General features: G+C 37.9%; 1 protein-coding gene across 2 annotated transcripts in view; it reads left to right on the top strand.

The window, feature by feature from the left end:
• The first annotated feature begins 2,774 nt into the window (after positions 1–2,774).
• Adad1 (adenosine deaminase domain containing 1) overlaps positions 2,775–20,312 on the top strand; it is a 36,061-nt gene continuing 18,523 nt past the window's right edge. Inside the window, exons 1-7 of one of the 2 annotated variants that reach the window (XM_006991824.4) lie at positions 2,775–3,044; positions 3,406–3,585; positions 4,308–4,496; positions 6,608–6,775; positions 8,624–8,692; positions 13,820–13,945; positions 17,892–18,015. In XM_006991824.4, coding sequence (XP_006991886.1) covers positions 2,927–3,044; positions 3,406–3,585; positions 4,308–4,496; positions 6,608–6,775; positions 8,624–8,692; positions 13,820–13,945; positions 17,892–18,015 — 974 coding nt within the window. In that variant the 5' untranslated portion in view covers positions 2,775–2,926. Of the gene's footprint in view, positions 3,250–3,405; positions 3,586–4,307; positions 4,497–6,607; positions 6,776–8,623; positions 8,693–13,819; positions 13,946–17,891; positions 18,016–20,312 lie in introns of both variants that reach the window. The other variant, XM_042279013.2, reaches the window with a different exon arrangement.

The following is a 20,312-nucleotide window of genomic DNA, read 5'->3' as shown; positions in this document are numbered from 1 at the left end:
GAACTGGCCCTGAAAAGAAATCTTTTATGGCTTATATAGGTAAGTTGCCTTTAGATTCACGGCCCCAAGTTTCACTTTGGTTAGTTAGACCTGCCTTACAGAGACAGAAAACTGCAAGACTTTGGACATGTGAGAGATGTACAAAGTAAGATATTGTTACAGTTATGTGAAATAAGCCACAGCTGTTCTTTGGGGCAGCTGTTAACCAGGGTCACTGCTGCCTGGCAGAACTATGCTCTTCCCTGTTTTATGATCAGCTGTTAGCCAGGCAGAGGTATATTAGTTTTGATATGTGAATAGTGCTTGATAAACTCTGTCTTGGGGAACAAATCTTGACCTGAAACATCCTCAGCACATCTAAATCCTAGTGTTGTTTGAAGTTCAGCTGCACTCTTCTTATCTTCCTATCGTTTTCTAGGGGGTCTAGGTTAGCATGCTATTTATCTGGAGTCAAGGTTAAGACAATGCTTCTTCAACTAACTTCTTCTTGTAACTTAATATTTTCTAAGCAAACTTAGTGGGAAACCCTTTATGATATTAGTTTACTTCCACTTTCTCCTTCACCTCTCCATAATTTCTATAACCATATATAATTATGAAAAAGCATCAGACCAACAAAAGTTGAGGGTGTATGATCATAGAAATGGGGAGGACTTTTATCACCATGTTCCTGGAATGCCTTTACTGTCTCCAAGACAAGGAACAATAAATGCTGGCTGAATCGACATGTTTGGAAGGGTTATTTGAGGACTCCTGCCTTTCATAATGGGAGTTACAGCCAACTAGCCTCTTAAGGAGAACCACTAGGAAAGAGAAATACTGCTGCCTTAGCCATCAGAGCAAAGCAATGAGGAAAGGATTCCACCCATGTTAACCTAGGCTTCCTCATTCAAGGCCGTGAGAGACACGCTACCTGTCCAGTCCTGCAACCACTGGGCATTTGACTCTGCTAGTAACTTTGTCTACCTAGTTAGACTTCCAGTTAGTAAGTCTCAGTAAATATGTCTCACAGGCTACCTCTTTTTCTTGTCTCTCAGATACCTACTCCGGCTCGAGAGGGCTATTCAATAAAATACCTGACCTGTACTCTTCAAACATATCTAAGCATGAGAAACAAGACTAAAAAATTAGCATAGACCACAGGAAACAAAAGAAACAATTTCTAAATGTATGTGGCAACCTGAATCCTGAGAGAAAAACTGGACATTAGTAGGGAAACTCTAAAATCCAAATGAATGTTTCGTATCAGTGTTAATTTCTTAGTTTTGATAAATTTGCCATGGTTATACAAGGTAACACAAAGGAAACAGAGGGGCTCTACTGTCATAATTTTTCTGCAAATTGTGTATTTTAAAATTTCACTTAGTGTGTGTGTGTGTGTGTGTGTGTGTGTGTGTGTGTACACGTGTGAGTGTGAAGGTTAGAGGAGAATCTATAGGAGTCAATTCTCTCCTTCTAAGGATCAAACTTAAGTTATGCTTTGCAGCAGGTGCCTTTACCCACCGAGAGAGACTGTCTCTCTCTCTCTCTCTCTCTCTCTCTATATATATATATATATATATATATATATATATATATATATATATATATATATATAAAACATATATATTTCTTTTGTTCGTTCAACTTCTGTTCGATATCTACCTTGACTATTTGACCTTAATATAACTGGATTTTGTTATTAAACATTTTACTCTCATCTTTATTCTTATCAACAAAAATTTCTGGATTATTAGTTATTAATGGGCTTTTGCTCAAGCAAACTAATCAAGACATCTTGATAATAACTAAAGAAAAATACTTATTGCAAATGTTACTTACAAGAATGGGATTGTCTTTGATTTCATTACATACTTGTGGATGAATATTATTTCTTGCTACACTAGGTAAATGGCCATCAATCCTATTGTCCTTTTCTCTTCCCTTAATTTTAAAAATAGCTCTAATTCTTGAGAAAATTGCCCATACATACAAAAGAGTAGATGCATCAAAATGTAAGTTTTGTGCTAACAAAACTCAATACTTGGAATTCCTTCTTGATTGCATGCCAACACTTGGTAATTTACTGTTTAAAATATTTTCAATTACTTATCAGCTAACACCTTGGTTAGGTTTCCTTTCGACTTTTATGAGGAAAAAAAAAGACTAAAAAATGTGTGTATTTTGGGGGAAGGGGGTTGGAATCAGTCACCCACATATTAGGGCCATTTGCTTCCAGCCTCACATCTGACTTCCTTATGGTTCTTTGGGGCCACCCTAATGGAGCTTCTGCTTGTCAAAGGTCTAGCCCCTGGGCCCTTCTCAGTTCCTACCTAGAGATAAAGTGTCTTTGAAACAAGTCTCAGGTATCCCTGGCTGCCTGGAAGGACCCTGGGGAAGTCCTCCTAGGTACAGACACTTAGGCAGGGTTAGACAGCCATCTGGTGTTTTGTGAGGGCTGGCACACTAGGTGTAGACAACTGATGTGACATGGTGCTCTGTGAGGGCTGGGGTCACCCTCAGTGAGGCCGGGATAAGCAGCCATGCCATGCACTGTGAGGACTGGGGTCATGCTAAGGGTAGACAACTGGGGGGAGGACAAGCAGCCCCATGAGCAGGTGAGGGGGGCAGGGTAGGAGAAGAGGTTGAACCTTGGGACGTGGTCTTCCACAGGGGTAGACAGCTGCGGACGTGCCCATGGCCAGGACAGAGGCAGGCCTGGAACCTGTGCAGCATTCGCCCTGACCCGGACCAGGCTACGCAGCCGGCGTGCGCCAGGCGCGTCGGGGCGGGGCCGAGAGCGGGGGTCCTTGCTGATTGGACGACGGGCGCCGCGGGGGCGCAGGCCCCACTCCTCAGGGTCAGCACGAGGGGCCTTTTGAAAGACGCGACTGGCCGCGTGCCCGGCAGAGGCCTGAGGCGAGAGGTCGACGGTGGCAGCTCAGCGATGGCGACCGCGGGCGGCAGCCGACGAGCCCCGGTCCCGGGCCCTCGGCTCGGCCTGCCTCTGGCCGCTCACCTGCCTGCGAGCCTGGGCGGGGAGGGCGCGAAGGACAGCCTCGGGGGTGCGCTGGCGGGGGCCGCCGTTCGTTCTGTCCTCTCCTGTTCCCACCTCTCTAGACCTTGCTGACGAGGCCCCTCAGTCCCGAGGAGACTCCTGGTCCTTCCTTTCACACCCACCCCGTGGTCCCCCCATTCCCTTTTGTAGTTGAGCTTGGGGGAGGAATTCTGAAGACTTCATTGTCTATTAAAACACAACTCAGTTTTGAGGTCAGTTAAAGAGGGATTTGGCAGTAGCCATGGGAGCCTGTGTGTGTGTGGGGAAAAAAATCTGTGGATTTAAAAGTTTTCGTGGGTTTCTCTTCCTCCTTCCGGGAGCTTACTTCCTTGGGATTTTTTATTTTCTGCCAATTTCATCCTAAACAGGTGAGAAAACTTCTGGAAACAATGACTGGTTTCAGAGTTCCAGGGTCCCCAGCTTTGCTCAGATGCTGAAAAAGAACTTGCCAGTTCAGTCATCAGCTCAGACGGTCACTCTGCCCACCGGTTATTCCTCCGAAAGTTGCAGCCTGTCGAATATGGCATCCAAGGTTACACAAGTGACAGGTACAACTTCCTTTTTATTTGTAGAATCGCCTTGGTACATTAAGACCCTGGGAACGCCAATAAGTGTAGTGTTTGTTTGTTTGTTTGTTTGTTTGTTTTGGGGTGTGTGTCTGTCTGTCTGTCATCTCCGTGGCCCTGTCGCATTTGGAGTTGGTAACTGTGACTTACAATACAGTAGGTGGCCTGTAGAACTCTTTAACCTTGCATATCTTAGTTTCCACCTTCACTGTTAAATTACTTAGAGTAACACATGCACACGCACACCCGCCCATGAGGTGTCAGGGAAAGAACTAGGCTAATAAGTACTTTGTATTCTATAGACCACTTAGTATAATATAAAGTAGAGGCAAACATACTGTAAACCTTAGGTCAGTGGGATAGGCATTATAGCAGTAGATTAGAGCACAAACTAGATTGTAGTCCCAACTAAACCAGATCTGTGTCGTTTCCATTCTAAGCCTTAGTGAGCACATCTGTGAAAATAACTTCTCTGAAAACATCACTGAAGTTCCAATATTTTTTCTAGCATTAATATCATTAATATTTCAGTACAATGTGTCCTCAGGGTGCCAAATGACATTTACAATAGCAGGTTGTGCTTATATGTGTGCCCAGACCGTCTAGTAGGAACTTGGGGGAAAGATATGCTTAATTAAGAAGGATTTAGTACTTTTGTTCATTTTCTTTAAACCAAATTGACCAGTATAAACATTTGTTCTTAGGTAATTTTCCAGAGCCATTGCTTTCCAAAGGTCTTTCATCTATTTCAAATCCTGTCCTTCCTCCAAAAAAAATACCTAAAGAATTTATAATGAAATACAAACGTGGAGAGATAAATCCTGTGTCAGCCTTGCACCAATATGCACAAATGCAGCGTGTTCAGCTTGACCTTAAGGAGACTGTAACAACAGGCAAGTTTGAAGTTATGTCTAATTATCCCAGTGCTAGCATTTTTTCCCGATAGAAGTAGGGCATATAAGTGGTTCTACAGTCACAATATGCATTATTAGGGCTAATGAGTGTTTTATGATGCAAATACTTGTACAATAAAGACACATTTCTGGTAATGTTAGGGATCTGTCTTGAAGTGTAAGAAACATTCTGTGACTGTGATGCCTAGAAAACAATATGGTCAAATTTGGCCCCTGAAATTCAAGGATTTGATCTGAAAAGAGCGCTTCTGTGGTTGATGCTGTATGTGCAGACTTGTCTGTCATTTCTTCCACTCTCCCTTAAACCTGGAAGAGTCTTTTACCATGTTGTACCTGTGGATGGATTCAGGAGTGTAATCAGTTAAGACCAGAAAGAGGCTTCTAATCTCTTCATGTTGTGGACACTAAGTAAGAACTTTAGGAACTTGGGAAAATAAGAGATTAGGTACTTTTAAGAAGCATTGACTAGCTGCACAGTGGTACACACCTTTAATCCTAGCATTCAGGAGGCAGAGGCAGGTGGATCTCTGTGAGTTCTAGGCCAGCCTGGTCTACAGAGTGAGTTCAGGACAGCCAGGGCTACATAGAGAGACCCTGTCTTTAAAAAGAAAAAAAGAAGCATTGACCAAAAATGTGATAGTAAAAACATAGCTTTAAAATATTTGTGTGCATGCATAGAGTTTTGTTTCTTATTTTGCAACTTTGCCTGTATATTCCTATATGTATCGCAAAGATTTGCAACATAATTTAAAGCTCTGGAAATTTTACTGAAGATTTTTAAGAAGTTTCTTTGGGTGAAATACCAGTAAACTTAACATGACAAAAATGTGCACTGTAGTATAAAGTAAACTGTGGTCTCAATCTTTGTTGAACTTCTTAGCTTTCCTACACTATTCTCAAATAGATAAGCCTTAGAAAATGTAAGCTATTAGAAAAAGATTTTTAAAAATGCCCAGTGTAAATGCTTCACTGGTCTGAAGATTGCCAGTGGTGTTCGTTTTGTTATAAGTATGATTCAGTACGTTTGTGAACCTGTGTTGTAAACAGCGTGAGGTTCAAAGCTCAGCATTCTAATACAGAACACTTCTAACAAATTTAATATGCAGTATACCTAAGAATCATCTGAGCCACTTGTTAAGAATGTAGAATGTTCTCTGGTTTGGTAGTTTAGATAAAAAATACAGGTAAACATGGAAAAATGGAAAATAGAGATGTTTAGGTAAGGGAGAAAAAGCAAGGTTAGCCAGATATAGATTTAAGTTCCTAGTAAAATATTGGGTGTATCTTTTAAAAACCAATTAATATAGCATGGTTGTGAGAAAATAAGACAGTCCCTAGCCAAAAAGTAGTGATTTAGAAATTTAGTATGGATTCCTAACATTAAAATGTTCTACCTGTAAATTTAGAAGATGATTAAATTTCATTTTTCATGAGGCAAATACAAAATCCAAGTAAAGGTAATAGTGTAAAGGTAATCCTGTTGGAGAATTTGTAGAAGAATAGGCATTCAGTTTAATTCATGAAGATGCCTTTTCTCTTTCTTGTTTTATTTCTTTCTGTATGTTCTCTGACCCTCCCTTTCCTGAGTGGTAATGGATTCAGTTGCTTACTATGATGCTTTAATGGATATACAAAGTTTCTCCAAAAGTATCCCTTATAATTTGGAGCTTATAAAGTTAATAGGGCCATCCAAAGATGAGAGAAATTTAATTTTATTTGTATTGAAGTTTTAAATATGAATACTTCTAGAAGTCTTCAAATATTTTATTACCTCTCAAGTAGTTTAGTAAATATTTGAGTGCTAACCATTGCTATACATTATACTGTATTCTGAAGCTGTCTTTATTGCTTGCATTATATCTGCAGCCAATATAGCTTCTTGAACCCACAGAATAAGTTTAGGGGCTGATAGAACTATAATTTTAATCCCTAATTGGTCTACACAAAGTTGAGTTTATACTAAAATGTGATCATTTAATACTAAATAGTTTTCTAGAATTTTATACTGGACTATTTTCCTAATATTCAGGTATTACTTGCAAGAATATTCTATGAATTATTGTAGCATTCATTCTTGGCTCTTTTTCAAGGTAATGTTATGGGACCATATTTTGCTTTTTGTGCTGTGGTGGATGGTATTCAGTACAAGACTGGACTGGGACAAAATAAAAAGGAATCTAGATCCAATGCAGCAAAATTAGCTCTTGATGAGCTTCTACAACTGGATGAGGCTGAGCCAAGAGTTATAGAACCAGCAGGTAAATTGAACTGACTACAGTGTGTTTGAATGTGTCATTTTCCAGAAGGAGTCATCTGAAAGACTTAATAAAGGATTACTTAACAACTAAAAAATTAGATTTTGAATAATTTCTCTCAGTTGCTGTTTGCTGAAATGTTTCATAGTTACAATGATCTTGCATTTTCATTACAAAAAGATATAATCATGTTTTGCCAGTAGTCATACTAAAGGATGTAAAGCAGTATCTTTTGTGGTTTTGACTTAAATTTCCCTATTGATGATGATGATGATGATGATGATGATGATGATGATGTGTTTATTGGACATTATCTTTTTAAGGAGGAGAGACAAATCCTGTTAAAGTCATTTCTTCCATTTTAAACTAATTCTATTGTTAGTGACTTTTAAAACTTTGTATATTCTGGGTATTTATAAGATACTTTATGTACAAATAAAAACATTCTATCCTGTGGGTTACCTTTTAACTTTATTGGTAGTATCCTTTGATATATAAAATGTTTTATTTTTTGACAAATCCAGTTTTCTTTTGTTGTCCGTAATCTTTGGTGTCATACCCAAGAAATTATTGCCAAATCCAATGTCATGAAGTTTCTCCCTGTGGTTTCTTTTTAGAGCTTTATAGTTTTAGCTATTACATTTACAAATTTTTGATAAATTTTTATTTTTGTATAAGATGCCAGTGTACAACTTTATTCTATGGCTTGTGAATATTAGTTTTCATGGGAGCATTTATCAAAAAAAAAAAATGCCCCTGGCACTTCTGTTAAAAACAACTAGATTATATCTTTCTGGGCTCTCTGGTCTGTGTATATGTCCTTATGCCAGTAATATACTGTTTTGATTACTGTCATATTGTTTTGATTACACAGCTTTGGAATAAGTTTCTAAATCTGTGTATGTGAATTCTCTATTTTTATTCATTTTCAACTTTGTTTGGCTATTTGTACCTGGTATTTTACAATCAAGTTTTCCTTGTACAGTTTTGTTTTAGTTACTGAGATTATTTGTTCATAATAAGCAGATTTTAATATCTCTAGTTTTCTTTCTGCTTAAGCCATATTCTCTTGAGTAAATGGATTTTAAATCCTTCTTTCTGAGTTTTCAGCTTGCTTTTCTCAAGTCCAGGACTATGTGTCTAACTCCAGTTAGCATTTTCTCTAGTGTGAGATGTCAGATAACATCACCACTCTGTCTTTACTTGTCTCTGTATCTTTAACTGGTTTTTCATCTTGTTTTCTTTTAACTAAGTTAAAAAACCTTAGCTTCAAGAGCCTCTTCATTTAAATCTTCCTGATCTTTTTCCTCATGTGTCCCTCTGTCCCAGTGTCATTATCTTGTTTTTCATGTGCTCTGTGGCTTTTAGTGCTGATCTGGAAAACATTTGCAAAGAATAGGACTAATATTAGAAAATTTGTAGCACTGTCCTATTAAAAGCCTAATAAGAGCATTTAAAATAATTTTACTCATTTTCATAAAACATTTTTTAAATGTTTTACAAAGTACTATTGTAAACAGATTGTTCCCATGTATCTGAAGTAAGAAGAGTTTCAGAATGGTGCAGCTTTTACAAAGGAAGCTAGGCTGTGCTGTTAAGATCAGGAAACTCAGAAATTAGTTTGCACAGCTGATGTCAGAATAGGAAGACCAACTGAGCCAGTGAGTATTTGATAATGACAGAGTTGACAGAAGTGTAAAGAAAATAGAACCATTATGTATCGTTCTTGGGTTGTTATTTTTTGGAGTGCATCTTTGGATTACTATTACTGCAGAACAGTAAAGTGCTGGCTCTCAGTTCTTTGTAAGGTTGCCACTTCATTGTCTTTTTATGTCTTCGTTTTATTTACAGGACCTCCTCCTATCCCTGCAGAACCCGTTGTTACACCCGAAGCAGCATATGTTTCAAAAGTACAATATGGTAAGACATGATCTTTTTAGAATATTAACCCAATGAAAAATTAAAGTGCACAGATATGAAAATGTACCTTAACATTTTATTCAGACCTTTCATGCTTCTATTAAAGGGGAAATGTTCCTTAAAAAATTGCTTGTAGTGAGAGAAATGAGGTTGGAAAGGAAAGATTTAAAAAGGGATTTTAGCTAGTTCCAATGGTACAGCCATATATAAATCCTAGCTGTTCTGGGGGCTGAGGCAGGAGGATAGCAAGTTCAAGGCTTGCCAGTCCACCAAGCAGCCTGTCAATGTAGTGAGGCTTCTCTGAAATTGGGAAAGGGGTCTTGGACATAGCTTGGTGGTAGAGTGCTTGCCTAGATGGTATGAGAACTTTGTCTCAGTTGTCAGAACCACATGAAATACTGGTGGGCAGGATCCTTTTAATAAAGAGGTAAGTTAATAAAGCATGTACATGGTACACACATATACATGATGACAAAACACATAAAATCTTTAAAACTCATATATATGCATATAAAAATATACATTTTTAGCCGGGCGGTGGTGGCGCACGTCTTTAATCCCAGCACTCGGGAGGCAGAGCCAGGCGGATCTCTGTGAGTTCGAGGCCAGCTTGGGCTACCAAGTGAGTTTCAGGAAAGGCACAAAGCTACACAGAGAAACCCTGTCTCGAAAAAACAAAAAAACAAACAAACAAACAAAATATATATATATATACATTTTATATATGTATAGATGAGAATAAATGTATAGGTAAATGTACATATTTATATATGTATATATTTGTGTGTATAAAACTTCAGTTGAAATTGCTGTTTATGTGACCAAGAACTAATTAATTCTCATTGTACTTTAATTTCTTCACTTTTAAAATTGCCATTATGGCGATTACCTCACCTAATTATTGTGAGGATTGAGTTGATAGGCACAAAATACATAGTTTCTGGCGTATAGAAAGTGTTTGTTAAATCAGAACTTGCATGGTTTTATCATGATTGTCATATTCAGTATTGTAAAGCAATTGTATCCTTGACTGGTGGCCTATTGTCTCCTGGAAGGCAGGAAATTCTTCTTAATTCCTATACTGATGATATTTGAGAGACACTTCAGACTTTAAGGAAGGCATTTGTAAGTTGAAAAGAGTTTTCATTTCATTTTTCTAGACCTGGAGGTTAGGGTTTGAGAACTTTGGTTCTAGTCAGCCTTGCTGTTCTAGTCCTCTTTCTAAGACAAAGAAAAAAGGTCTCAATTATTTGTGTGCTTGCATGGACAGACAATGGAAATAAGCACATTCAAGAGACAAAATCCACTAAGAGATAGGTGTGGTCACTTGACCTCAGAGGTGTAAGAGTTCATGAACATCCCTGATGGCTCAGTCTGCAAGAGTGGTTGCTTATGGTAGAAAAGGTCTTGCCATTCCTATTAGCCTCTGAATGTCTTTAATGATCAAGGGGGTAGATTTCAAAGAATTGATAAAGGATCTAAATCATATTACCCTAGGAGAACCTGTCATAGTATGTGAGTCAGAAAGGATACAGTTAATAATGCAAAAGTAGAGTCCAGTTTTGGAAATTAAGTTTTGGAGCCAAATGTCAGAAAAGGGTGAGTAAACAAATATATGGGGTTAAAATAGGAATTGAATGTTAAAGCTTTTGAAGAAAAAAAATAAAGATTTGAGACACACAAAAAATTGACAACATTTCATTTTTGGGCCAGTTATCAAGGTCTGTCTGCTTCAAAGTACATTTCTAATAGACTGTATTTCAGTCGTATACTGTCTCTGAAAATAGATTCAGGTTATCATGATAATGGGTATCTCTTGAAGTTAGCAACTTGTAGTCAAAGAAGTAGCATATGAAGGCTGGAGAGATGGCTCAGTAGTTAAGATCTCCTACTACTCCTGTAGAGGACCCAAATTCAGTTGCCAGCACTCATAGCAGGCCACTCACAACTGCCTGTAATTCTAGCTCTAAGAGGATTCAACACCTCTGCTTCCCACAGGTACCTGCACTCACATTTACAACACCACACACACACACACACACATATACACGTGATAAAATATCTTTAAAGGATATTGTGAACAGATTTTGTGTGTGTCACGGTTTCATCTCATTATTCCTAATACCTTGTGATGCTGTTTTATTCCCTCAATAGCTAGCACACATGTACAGGGAAAACAGTATTGTGCTTGCTCATTTTTTTTTTACTCATTTGCTGAGAGGAATATTTAGTAATTATTTGATTTGATTATATTCAGAATATTATTTCTTTCAATATTAAGACCAAGGGGGCTGGAGATGGCTCAACAGTTAAAGCGTGTTCTGCTTTTGCAGAGGACTGAAATGGAGTATGTTTCCCAGAGCCACCCACGTTGGGTGGCTTACAACTGCCTGTAATTCCAAGCTCCAGGGGATCTCACATCCTCTTTTGGTCTCCATGAGCCCCCCCTCACACACGTGCGCATTCACACAGAAAAACAGAATGCACACATATAAATAAAAATACATCTTTAAATTAAGAGAAGAGCTATTTTAGCATATTGTTTTGTTTTTTATGGTGTTCAGGATTGAACCCAGGAGTACATTTGAAGCACTTTACTACTGAGCTATATCCTCCTCATATATTGGCACAGTGATGAGTCTCAAATGTTCTTTGTGATGTTTTTAATATGCAGCAAAACATTTTCTTACCATATCCATAATTTGTATTCTGTTGGCCCTAATTGCAGTGTACTTTCTATATCATAAAATAAGATACAAAATAATGCAAACCATATAGTACATTCATTCTTAGAACGATTAAAGAGAATAAAAAAACATTAACAGCCACCTTCATTGTTCATGATTAAGTAAATACAAAGAGTAGGCTTTAGTGTGGTCTTGGTTTTATTTTTTCAATGAAGTATGTTGATATTTATAGATTGTGTTTCAAAATACATGTAGAGAATTGGTGGTAGTGGTTCTGCATCTGGAGAGGGGAACTTATGAATCTATATCTTTCTTCCATAAAAAAAGAATAATTAAAAACATTTTAATGGAAGCTTCTTTTCCTGTACCATGAATTCTGGGTGATAAACAGAACCACTAACAGTTCACTTAGCTTTAACTCAAAGTTTAATTTTATAATTTTATGACTGTCCTTTTACTCTTTATCTTTTTTGTAATATGACTCACCTGGTTTGTTTCAAGAATAGTGTTAATAATATTAACAAATAAAAAGGCAAGTTCAATGAAAATAAGAACAGATAAATGGACTTAAAATAAGTTATATCCACTTAGCAAGGCACTGAGACTGCTAATACATTTGTGTGCCTTTTAGAAAATTATGATTAAAAGAATTTATTAAAAAATTTAAATAGGCCGGGCGGTGGTGGCGCACGCCTTTAATCCCAGCACTCGGGAGGCAGAGGCAGGCGGATCTCTGTGAGTTCGAGGCCAGTCTGGGCTACCAAGTGAGCTCCAGGAAAGGCGCAAAGCTACACAGAGAAACCCTGTCTCGAAAAACCAAAAAAAAAAAAAAAAAAAATTTAAATAGTCATACATTTCATATACATGCATCGCACAAATGCAAAATCATTTCAGTTTTCTTTGAAAATATTAAATGAACTATGAACCACCTGATAAACCATTAACATCCACCAATTTAATATCAATGTTTGGGTGGGAGCTCCACTTCAACCCCTGGCACCCTGGCATCCCTGTACCCAAAGAGTCTGGAATGTTCTGGTGGAAGATCCACCTCAACTTCCTTCCCAATCTCTTTCCCCAAACCTGCCCCTTCCAAGCCCATCAAACACAGCTCCTCCCCCAGAGAGGCTCAAGACCACTCCCACAGGGTATAGAAGCTGCATCCCCCCCCAAAATAGAATCATGGTTCTTCTGGTCTGTCGTCCTGGTCTCCTCTCTGAGGGGCCCGGGAATCACCCGGGAACGCTTTACCCATTAAACCTGGGCTATTCCAATTCGGTCTGATTTATTTGGATTGCTGCGTCAGCAGAGAAGCCTTTAGGGTGAAAAGACTTATCAATTAAGAACCTTTTTCAGTGGTCTAGGCATGTTGGCAAATGCATATAACCCCAAAGCTCCAGAGGCCAGGCGAGAGGATCATGAGTTTAAGGCCAGCCTGGCCTATACAGTGAGATACTGTCTTATAAACAAAACAAAGAAACAAAAAGCAGTGCTATACAACTAACTTTGAGAAATACTGAAGTAAGTGACTTTTGCCATTGCTTACCCTCTAGAACAATGACCTTTCATTAGCAATGCACAGTTGTAAATGAACAAAATATTAGGTCTCCAGGGCTCTGCCTTGCTATTTCAGGCACCATCATATTAAAAAATTAAAAATAAATCAAGCTTCCTGGGTAACTAATTTATATTCTTGGTTATATACACTATTCTATAGTGATTCTGGTTACTCTTGGGAATTACTTGAACCATCTTTCAAGGTCAGGAAGTTTGTTAGTTGGAATGTGGAACTATATGAGAAGTGCAAATACTTTCTGGGTTGCAGTGGTTCTCATTGGGGCAGATTCTAAGTAATTTGTGTCATGATGACTATGATGAATGTGTTTTGATTGTCATAAGTTGGGGAGGATTATTGTCATTAAGTGGAATGTTGAAATATGTGGCATAGACAGCAATGTACAGCCAAAAAAAATACCCTGTTTATCATGAGTTTGAATGTCATGTCTAGACTGAGTTCAGCAAACATAAGCAGAGTGTTCAGGTAGTGAGGTTGATACTGACATATCATTCATAGGAAATTATTCACAAAGCTCTATAATTTGTATTCTGTTTATTTATTTATTTATTTGTTTATTTATTTATTTATTTGAGACAGAGTTTCTCTGTGTAGCTTTGCGCCTTTTCTAGAACTCACTCTGTAGCCTAGGCTGGCCTCAAACTCACAGAGATCCGCCTGGCTCTGCCTCCAGAGCACTGGGATTAAAGGTGTGCGCCACCACTGCCCAGCTTAATTTGTATTCTTTTACAACTGAATACAACCATGACAAAAAATGGAAATTTGTCCATGTGTCTCTATAAATTAACTAATGCAACTGCAAAAAATAAAACATTTCTTGGAAAAATTTCTCTTCAAATTTGTACTGCTTTTTTTTTTTTCTAGAAGGGAGACAAGTCCAATATGCCAAGATTTCACAGCTTGTTAAAGAAACATTTAGTCAACTAATTTCTACCCACTCGCAATATCTGAAATATAGCAGTTCATTGGCTGCTTTTATAATTGAAAGAGGTAAGTCCGTATATTTGGTATATGTTACTTTGCAGAATTAATTAAACCTCAGTGGTTTGAATTATACTTCAGTAATAGGGTTAACTGTCTGCTTCTGTAGACAGTAGTGATGCATTGATTTGAAGTGATCGTTTCTGGTAGGTAAGTCATTAGATGCAAAGCCTCTCAAAAGTAGAAATTAAATGGACTAACCAGGAGCCAGTGGAGAGGTACAGAATAGAGACCAGAAGCTCTGCCATCTCCAAATCTAGGCCTCAGTATAGCAGACATTGAAAATATAGCTATTTAGAAGAGTCTGTTCCTGTGGACATGTTGATGTTGCAGTTCTATTTTAACTTTACCCTACCTTTTAATGTTTAGAGTTTTACTTTCATGCTAATCCCTGAAGTTACATTAGAGATGTTGATAGAACCTTTTTTTTTTTTTTTTTTTTTTTTTTTGTATTTTCAAGACAGGGTTTCTCTGTGTAGTTTTGGTGCCTGTCTTGGATCTCGTTCTGTAGACCAGGCTGGCCTCAGACTCACAGAGAATCTGCCTCTGCCTCCCAAGTGCTGGGATTAAAGGCGTGTGCCACCATCGCCCTGTGATAAAACATTTTTTGATATTTGATATATTCTTAAGGAATTTTTATGATATACAGCATATATATATCTTCTCTTCCTACCTAGATCATAAATATATTAGATACAGCATATATATCTTATATATACATACATCTTTTGGATATAGATATATAAGTTGAAAATCTAAGATGATGAAACATGAAAAACTGATTTTAATCATGCACATGTGTGAGAAGCTGGATATGTTGAGACACTCTTGTAATCCCAGAGTTTGGGAGTCTGAGATGGGGGATCCTGACTTGAGAGTCAGCCTGGAATTACATAGTGAGGCCCTATCTCGAAAAACAAGTTATGAGAATTCAGATAGAGAAGGAACTGAGTGAAAATCTTCTGCAACAGGCAAGAGTTAGGCAGAAACTTTAAATGCTAGTGAGGTTTCTCTGAGTAGAGGAAAGGAAATATTTTTAGAGAGAGGAGTTATGAGGGGAAAGAATAGCAAAAATACTTATTGGACAACAAGGAGGTGAATTTATCGTATTATCAATATTGTGAGATGTAAAGGAGTAAAATAAAATATATTTAGATTGATAAGTTATGGTTGGTATTAGACTAAGAGATGGCTAAAAAGCCAGCTAAAAATTAGATTTAATAAGATAGATAATGCAAAATATATATACATCAGGAATACTTGATGTATGTTTTTATTGGGAACATAGCACCAGACAGATCTACAACCAAAAATTACTTTGGGCAAGTTACATACTTAGCATCTCTGTGCTTTAATTTTCTTCTCATTTTTAAAAATAGATATAATGGAAATAATAACGTGTACATTTTAGAGTTGGTTGAATTAAATACTGTAATGTAAATAATTTAGCCCAATATTTAGAGTTTAGTGATTTACTAAATTTACTAATTTATACTGTGAATTAAAACTTTAATTAAAGTAAATTCATGTGTAGTGGTTGAAAACCACTTGAAAGAAAAGATGATGGAAGTTAAACCTGAATTAGATAATTGCAGTTGAAGCTGTTATACTGGAATTTCTGTGTAAGAACTAAGAACATGAACAAAAAAAGAAAATTCATATCTAAATTGATGATATGAAGATAATGATAATGAACTAGAATGGATAAAAATATCACTTCAAGTTCACATGGTAGAATAGTGTCTCCATGTTCACAGAAATCCTGGAAGGTGACATGAAGTTGTATGAAGAATATGAGAGAGAACTAAAATGTTCTAGAAAATACAAGTGTGTATGTGGGCTAGTAAAATCTGAGGGAAATTAAGTGAACATTCCTGCAGTAACTCATGTGTTTCTAGACTGCATTACCTTCCTTGCCTTATTTTAGTTGAGTTGTAAGAAACTAACAGGAAAATGGATGGATCTGGAAAGTAGTTAAATGATCTGACAAAGGCCCAAAAAGAAAATCACATTCTCTTTCATATGCAGATTTTAACTTTTAGTGTTTGCATGTGCGTAAATAAGTGGGAGTGGGCATAGATTGTGAAACTAGATAGGAGACCACAAGAGGAAAGAAGAGTAAGTGTTAAGGAAAGGGAGTAAGGGCAAAAGGATATATGTGACATGAAAGTAGAAAGGAGCCTGCTGAGGTGGAAAGCTATACGGTAGAGAAGGGGACTGAAGGAGGAGAATTAAAAACAAGAAAAACAAACTTTGTTTGAAAAATATCATGCTAAAAAATGAGAAAGAATATATTCTGGCTTTGGTATGTTGTTCATGTAGATAGGCCCTTGTCAGTCATGTACTTTAGGGATTACTATCATTGATGTCAATTCTGTGCACATTTCGTAATGAAAATTTTTTTAAAAGAAATAGCCTGGGGAGATGTCTCAGCAGTTAAGAGCGCTTGGTCTGCAATCACGAGTACCAGAGTTTTAACCCCTGAACCCATATAACAAGCTGAGTGTTCCCTTTGAATGCCTGCAACCCTAGCTTCAAGCAGAGTAGAAACAGGAGGACTGCTGGGGCTGCTGGCTTCCAGCCTAGCCAAGAAGTGATCCCCAGGTTCACAAAGAGATCCTGCCTCAGAGGATCAGGCAGAGAGTAATGGAGGGGCAGACCTGACATCCTCTTCTGGCTTCTGAACATGAACACATGAACAGGCATGCACACCCTCACACATACTTGAGCATACACTCACACTAGGATCCTAGTACAGCTGTGCTGGCTGTCTCTGTTTCCTCAGGGTGATACCTTGCATGATTTCTTTACCCACTTAGGTTGCAGCTTCAATTCCAGCTTATTTGAAGAAGATTGAGCACCAACCTTGCATAATAACCTCTTACTCTTCACATCAGTTCCATATTTGTTTCCTTCAAAGAACATATTACAATCTGGGATTTGTTTATCTTTCCCCCCTTGTCTCCTGCATGCTTAGTGAAAGTATGTCTTTTTCAACGTTTAATCCTAGCATCTATTCAGGCCCGGTCTATGTCAGGACATTTCTAATTTCTGTTGAATTAGTAAGTCATGCAGGTTGCAGATGTAAATTGAACTTTGTTCAAAGGGCTGAACTAAATTATCTGAGATCATCAACATGGAAGTAAAAGGTGGAATGAGGAAGATAGGGTGAATTTTGTTGGTTTGAAGGAAAAGCAATGAACTACTCACTACACTTGACAGGACTCATGATTAGGATGTGAGAGGAAAAAAGACTGCTGATTTGAATTGCACATTTTCAAAGCATGGAATTTCAAGTGTGAACACAGCAAAATGTGGATGGAAAAAAACAGGGAAATACATAGGGATCTTCTTTATTTAAAATAAATCAGCTTCAGTATAACAGAAAAAACTAATTTGGTTTATAGAGTTTGAGTGGACTGAAAACAATTAGAGGCATTATATAGAGAGTATTCAGAAGTAGAATAGTAAATGGAGTCTGATTAATTGTGGTACATATTGAAGGTTAAGGTTATTTGGTAAAATGTTGCTTATATTAAAATTTTAGATGATGAACTGTGACATAAGATAGTTGCCACTTAAATTGAGATAACTACATCTAAATTTCATTTCTGAAAACATTCTAAGACTGTTGGAACTGCGTTTTCTATTAGTTTTATCTGACTGAAAATTGGGGATAGGGACTGGAGAGATGGCTGTGCAGTCAAGAGCCCTACTGGCTCTTCGGAAGACCCAAGTTTGGTTCCCAGTGCCCACTTTGGGTGACTTATAACCACCTGTAAAGTCCAAGGGCTCCAACACGTTTGGCCTCTTGGGGCACTGGCATATACATAGCATAAACACAGATACATACATACACATAAATAAAAAATAAAATCTTTAAAAGTGATTATAAAGGTAGAATTTGAGCAATGAAAGAGAGAGGTTAAAACTAACAACTTGCTGCTATTTTTAGCTGGACATCATGAAGTTGTAGCTGTAGGCACAGGTGAATACAACTACAGCCAGTGCATCAAGCCGAATGGGAGGGTGCTGCATGATACTCATGCAGTTGTTACAGCAAGAAGGTCTCTCCTTAGGTAAGTAAAGCCTTCAAATATTAATGTTCTCAGACCAAAGAAAGAAAACTATAAAGAAATTTCCCTGTTTACAAGTGGAACGATACTCATAATAGAGTAGAGAATATGACAACCTCTAATACAAGTCATCTGATATTTTTGTGTTACTATGGTAACCTCACCATGGTAATTACAATGTCCTGTGTAGATGTTGGTGACTTCCTTGTGAACTAAGTTTTAAGAGCCCTGTAAGATATTTTAAAGTTATAATTCCATTTTTGAATGATTAAAGTTATTGGAAAGTGTAACAAGTTTGCACAAAGTAAACTTGATCTTATTTCACTTCTAAATTAGATAAACTTATCTGTCTTTGTTAGGGTTTTTAATGCTGTAAAGAGACACCATGTGCACAGCAACTCTTATAAAGAGTTGGAGTGACTTGCTTACAGTTTCAGAGGTTCAGTCCATTATCATCAAGCCAGGGGTAGGGGAAGTAGCCATGGTGGCATGCAGGCTGACATGGTACTGGAGCTGAGAGTGCTACATCTTGCAGACAACAGGAAGCTGACTGAGATACTGGGTGGTATCCTGAGCATAGGAAACCTCAAAGCCTGCCCCTGTAGTGACACACTTCCTCCAACAAGGCCATACCCACTCCAACAAAGCCACACCTCCTAATATTGCCACTCCCTATGAGATTATAGGAGCCAATTACTTTCAGACTACCACATTACCCAAAGGCAGCACCAGAAAAGCACAGGTTTCCAGTTACAAATTCCAAGCATAGTCTGTGATTTAGCAGAGTATAAACAATACATCTTTTAGACAAATGGTTCTCAACATGTGGGTCTCAACCCCTTTGATGGGTGTTGAATGATCCTTTCATAAGGGCAGCATATCAGATATCCTGCATATCAGATATTTATGTTATAACTCATAACAGTAGCAAAATTACATTTATGAAGTAACAATGAAATATTTATTTAAATTTCGTTTTAATTTTCCATACCAACCACTGTTCCCCTTCCCTTCCTTCCTCCCTCTATTCTCCTACCTTCCTCCCCATCCCACCCCCATCCACTTCTCATAGGGTGTAAGGCCTCCCTTGGGTATTCAACACAGGTTGTCATACCAGGTTGGGGCAGGACCAAGCCCTCCCTGCTGCATCAAGGCTGAGTAAGGCCTTGATGAGTAAGGGAATGGGCTCTAAAAAGCCAATTCATGTACCTGGGATAAGTCCTGGTCCCATTGCTAGGGGACCCACAAACAGATCAAGCCACACAACTGTCACCTCATTCAGAGGGCTTACTCTGTCAAGATATCTTTTTCATTGTTCTCCCTCTCTATCCCTCCCCCAAATTGGCCATCTTAAACCCTCATGTTCCCACCCCACCCCCTATACTCCCAGTTTACCCAGGAAATCTTAACCCTCTCCCCTTCCTGGAGCAACCCATGTGTGTCCCTCTTAAGGTCCTCCTCTTTACCTAGTTTATCTGGGGTTGTGGATTGTAGCCTGGTTATCCTTTGCTTTGCATCTAATATTCACTTATGAGTGAGTACATACCATGTTTGTCTTTCTGGGTCTGGGTTACCTCACTCAGGATGATTTTTTTTCTAGTTCCATCCATTTGCTTACCATTTCATGATACCATTGTTTTGGTTTTTTTTTTTATGGCTGTGTAATACTCTGTTGTGTAAATGTACCACATTTTCCTTATCCATTCTTCAGTTGAGGGGCATCTAGGTTGTTTCCAAGTTCTGGCTATTACAGATATAGTGCTGCTATGAACATAGCTGAGCAAATGTCCTTGTGATGTGGTTGAGCATCTTTTGGGTATATGCCCAAGACCCAGGAATGAAATAAATTTATAGATGGGGTCACTACAACCATAAGAAACTGTATTGAAGTGTCGCAGCATTAGGAAGGTTGAGAACCACTGCTTTAGACTGATAGATCAAAAGAGAAGGAAGGGTGCTGAAGTCAGATTTCTCTTGTCTCTGTGTCTGTCTATCTATCTATCTATCTATCTATCTATCTCTAGCTCTTTCTATCCCCCTCTCTTTTTCCAGACTGATCAGTCATTCTGCTCTTAACAAGAGGAAGGAGTAGCAGGTGGTTCAAAATGGCCAAGAATTTTCTCTTTAGAAGTTACTGTATATAAAAACATTAACAGTGGGAATTGAGTGTTACATCTCATAATATACACCAACTTTTGATTCTCTTAAGCCATTAAACTTCTTATGAAATTCCATTATACCAAATATCTAATCAAAGTCTAAGTATGTGTCCTCATCCAGTTTTTTCAGTTACTAACATT

Source organism: Peromyscus maniculatus, chromosome 6 (genome assembly GCF_049852395.1).
Source record: "Peromyscus maniculatus bairdii isolate BWxNUB_F1_BW_parent chromosome 6, HU_Pman_BW_mat_3.1, whole genome shotgun sequence".
NCBI lineage: Eukaryota > Metazoa > Chordata > Mammalia > Rodentia > Cricetidae > Peromyscus > Peromyscus maniculatus.
Note: the sequence above shows the minus strand (reverse complement) of the source record. Positions and strands in the feature narration are given on the sequence as shown.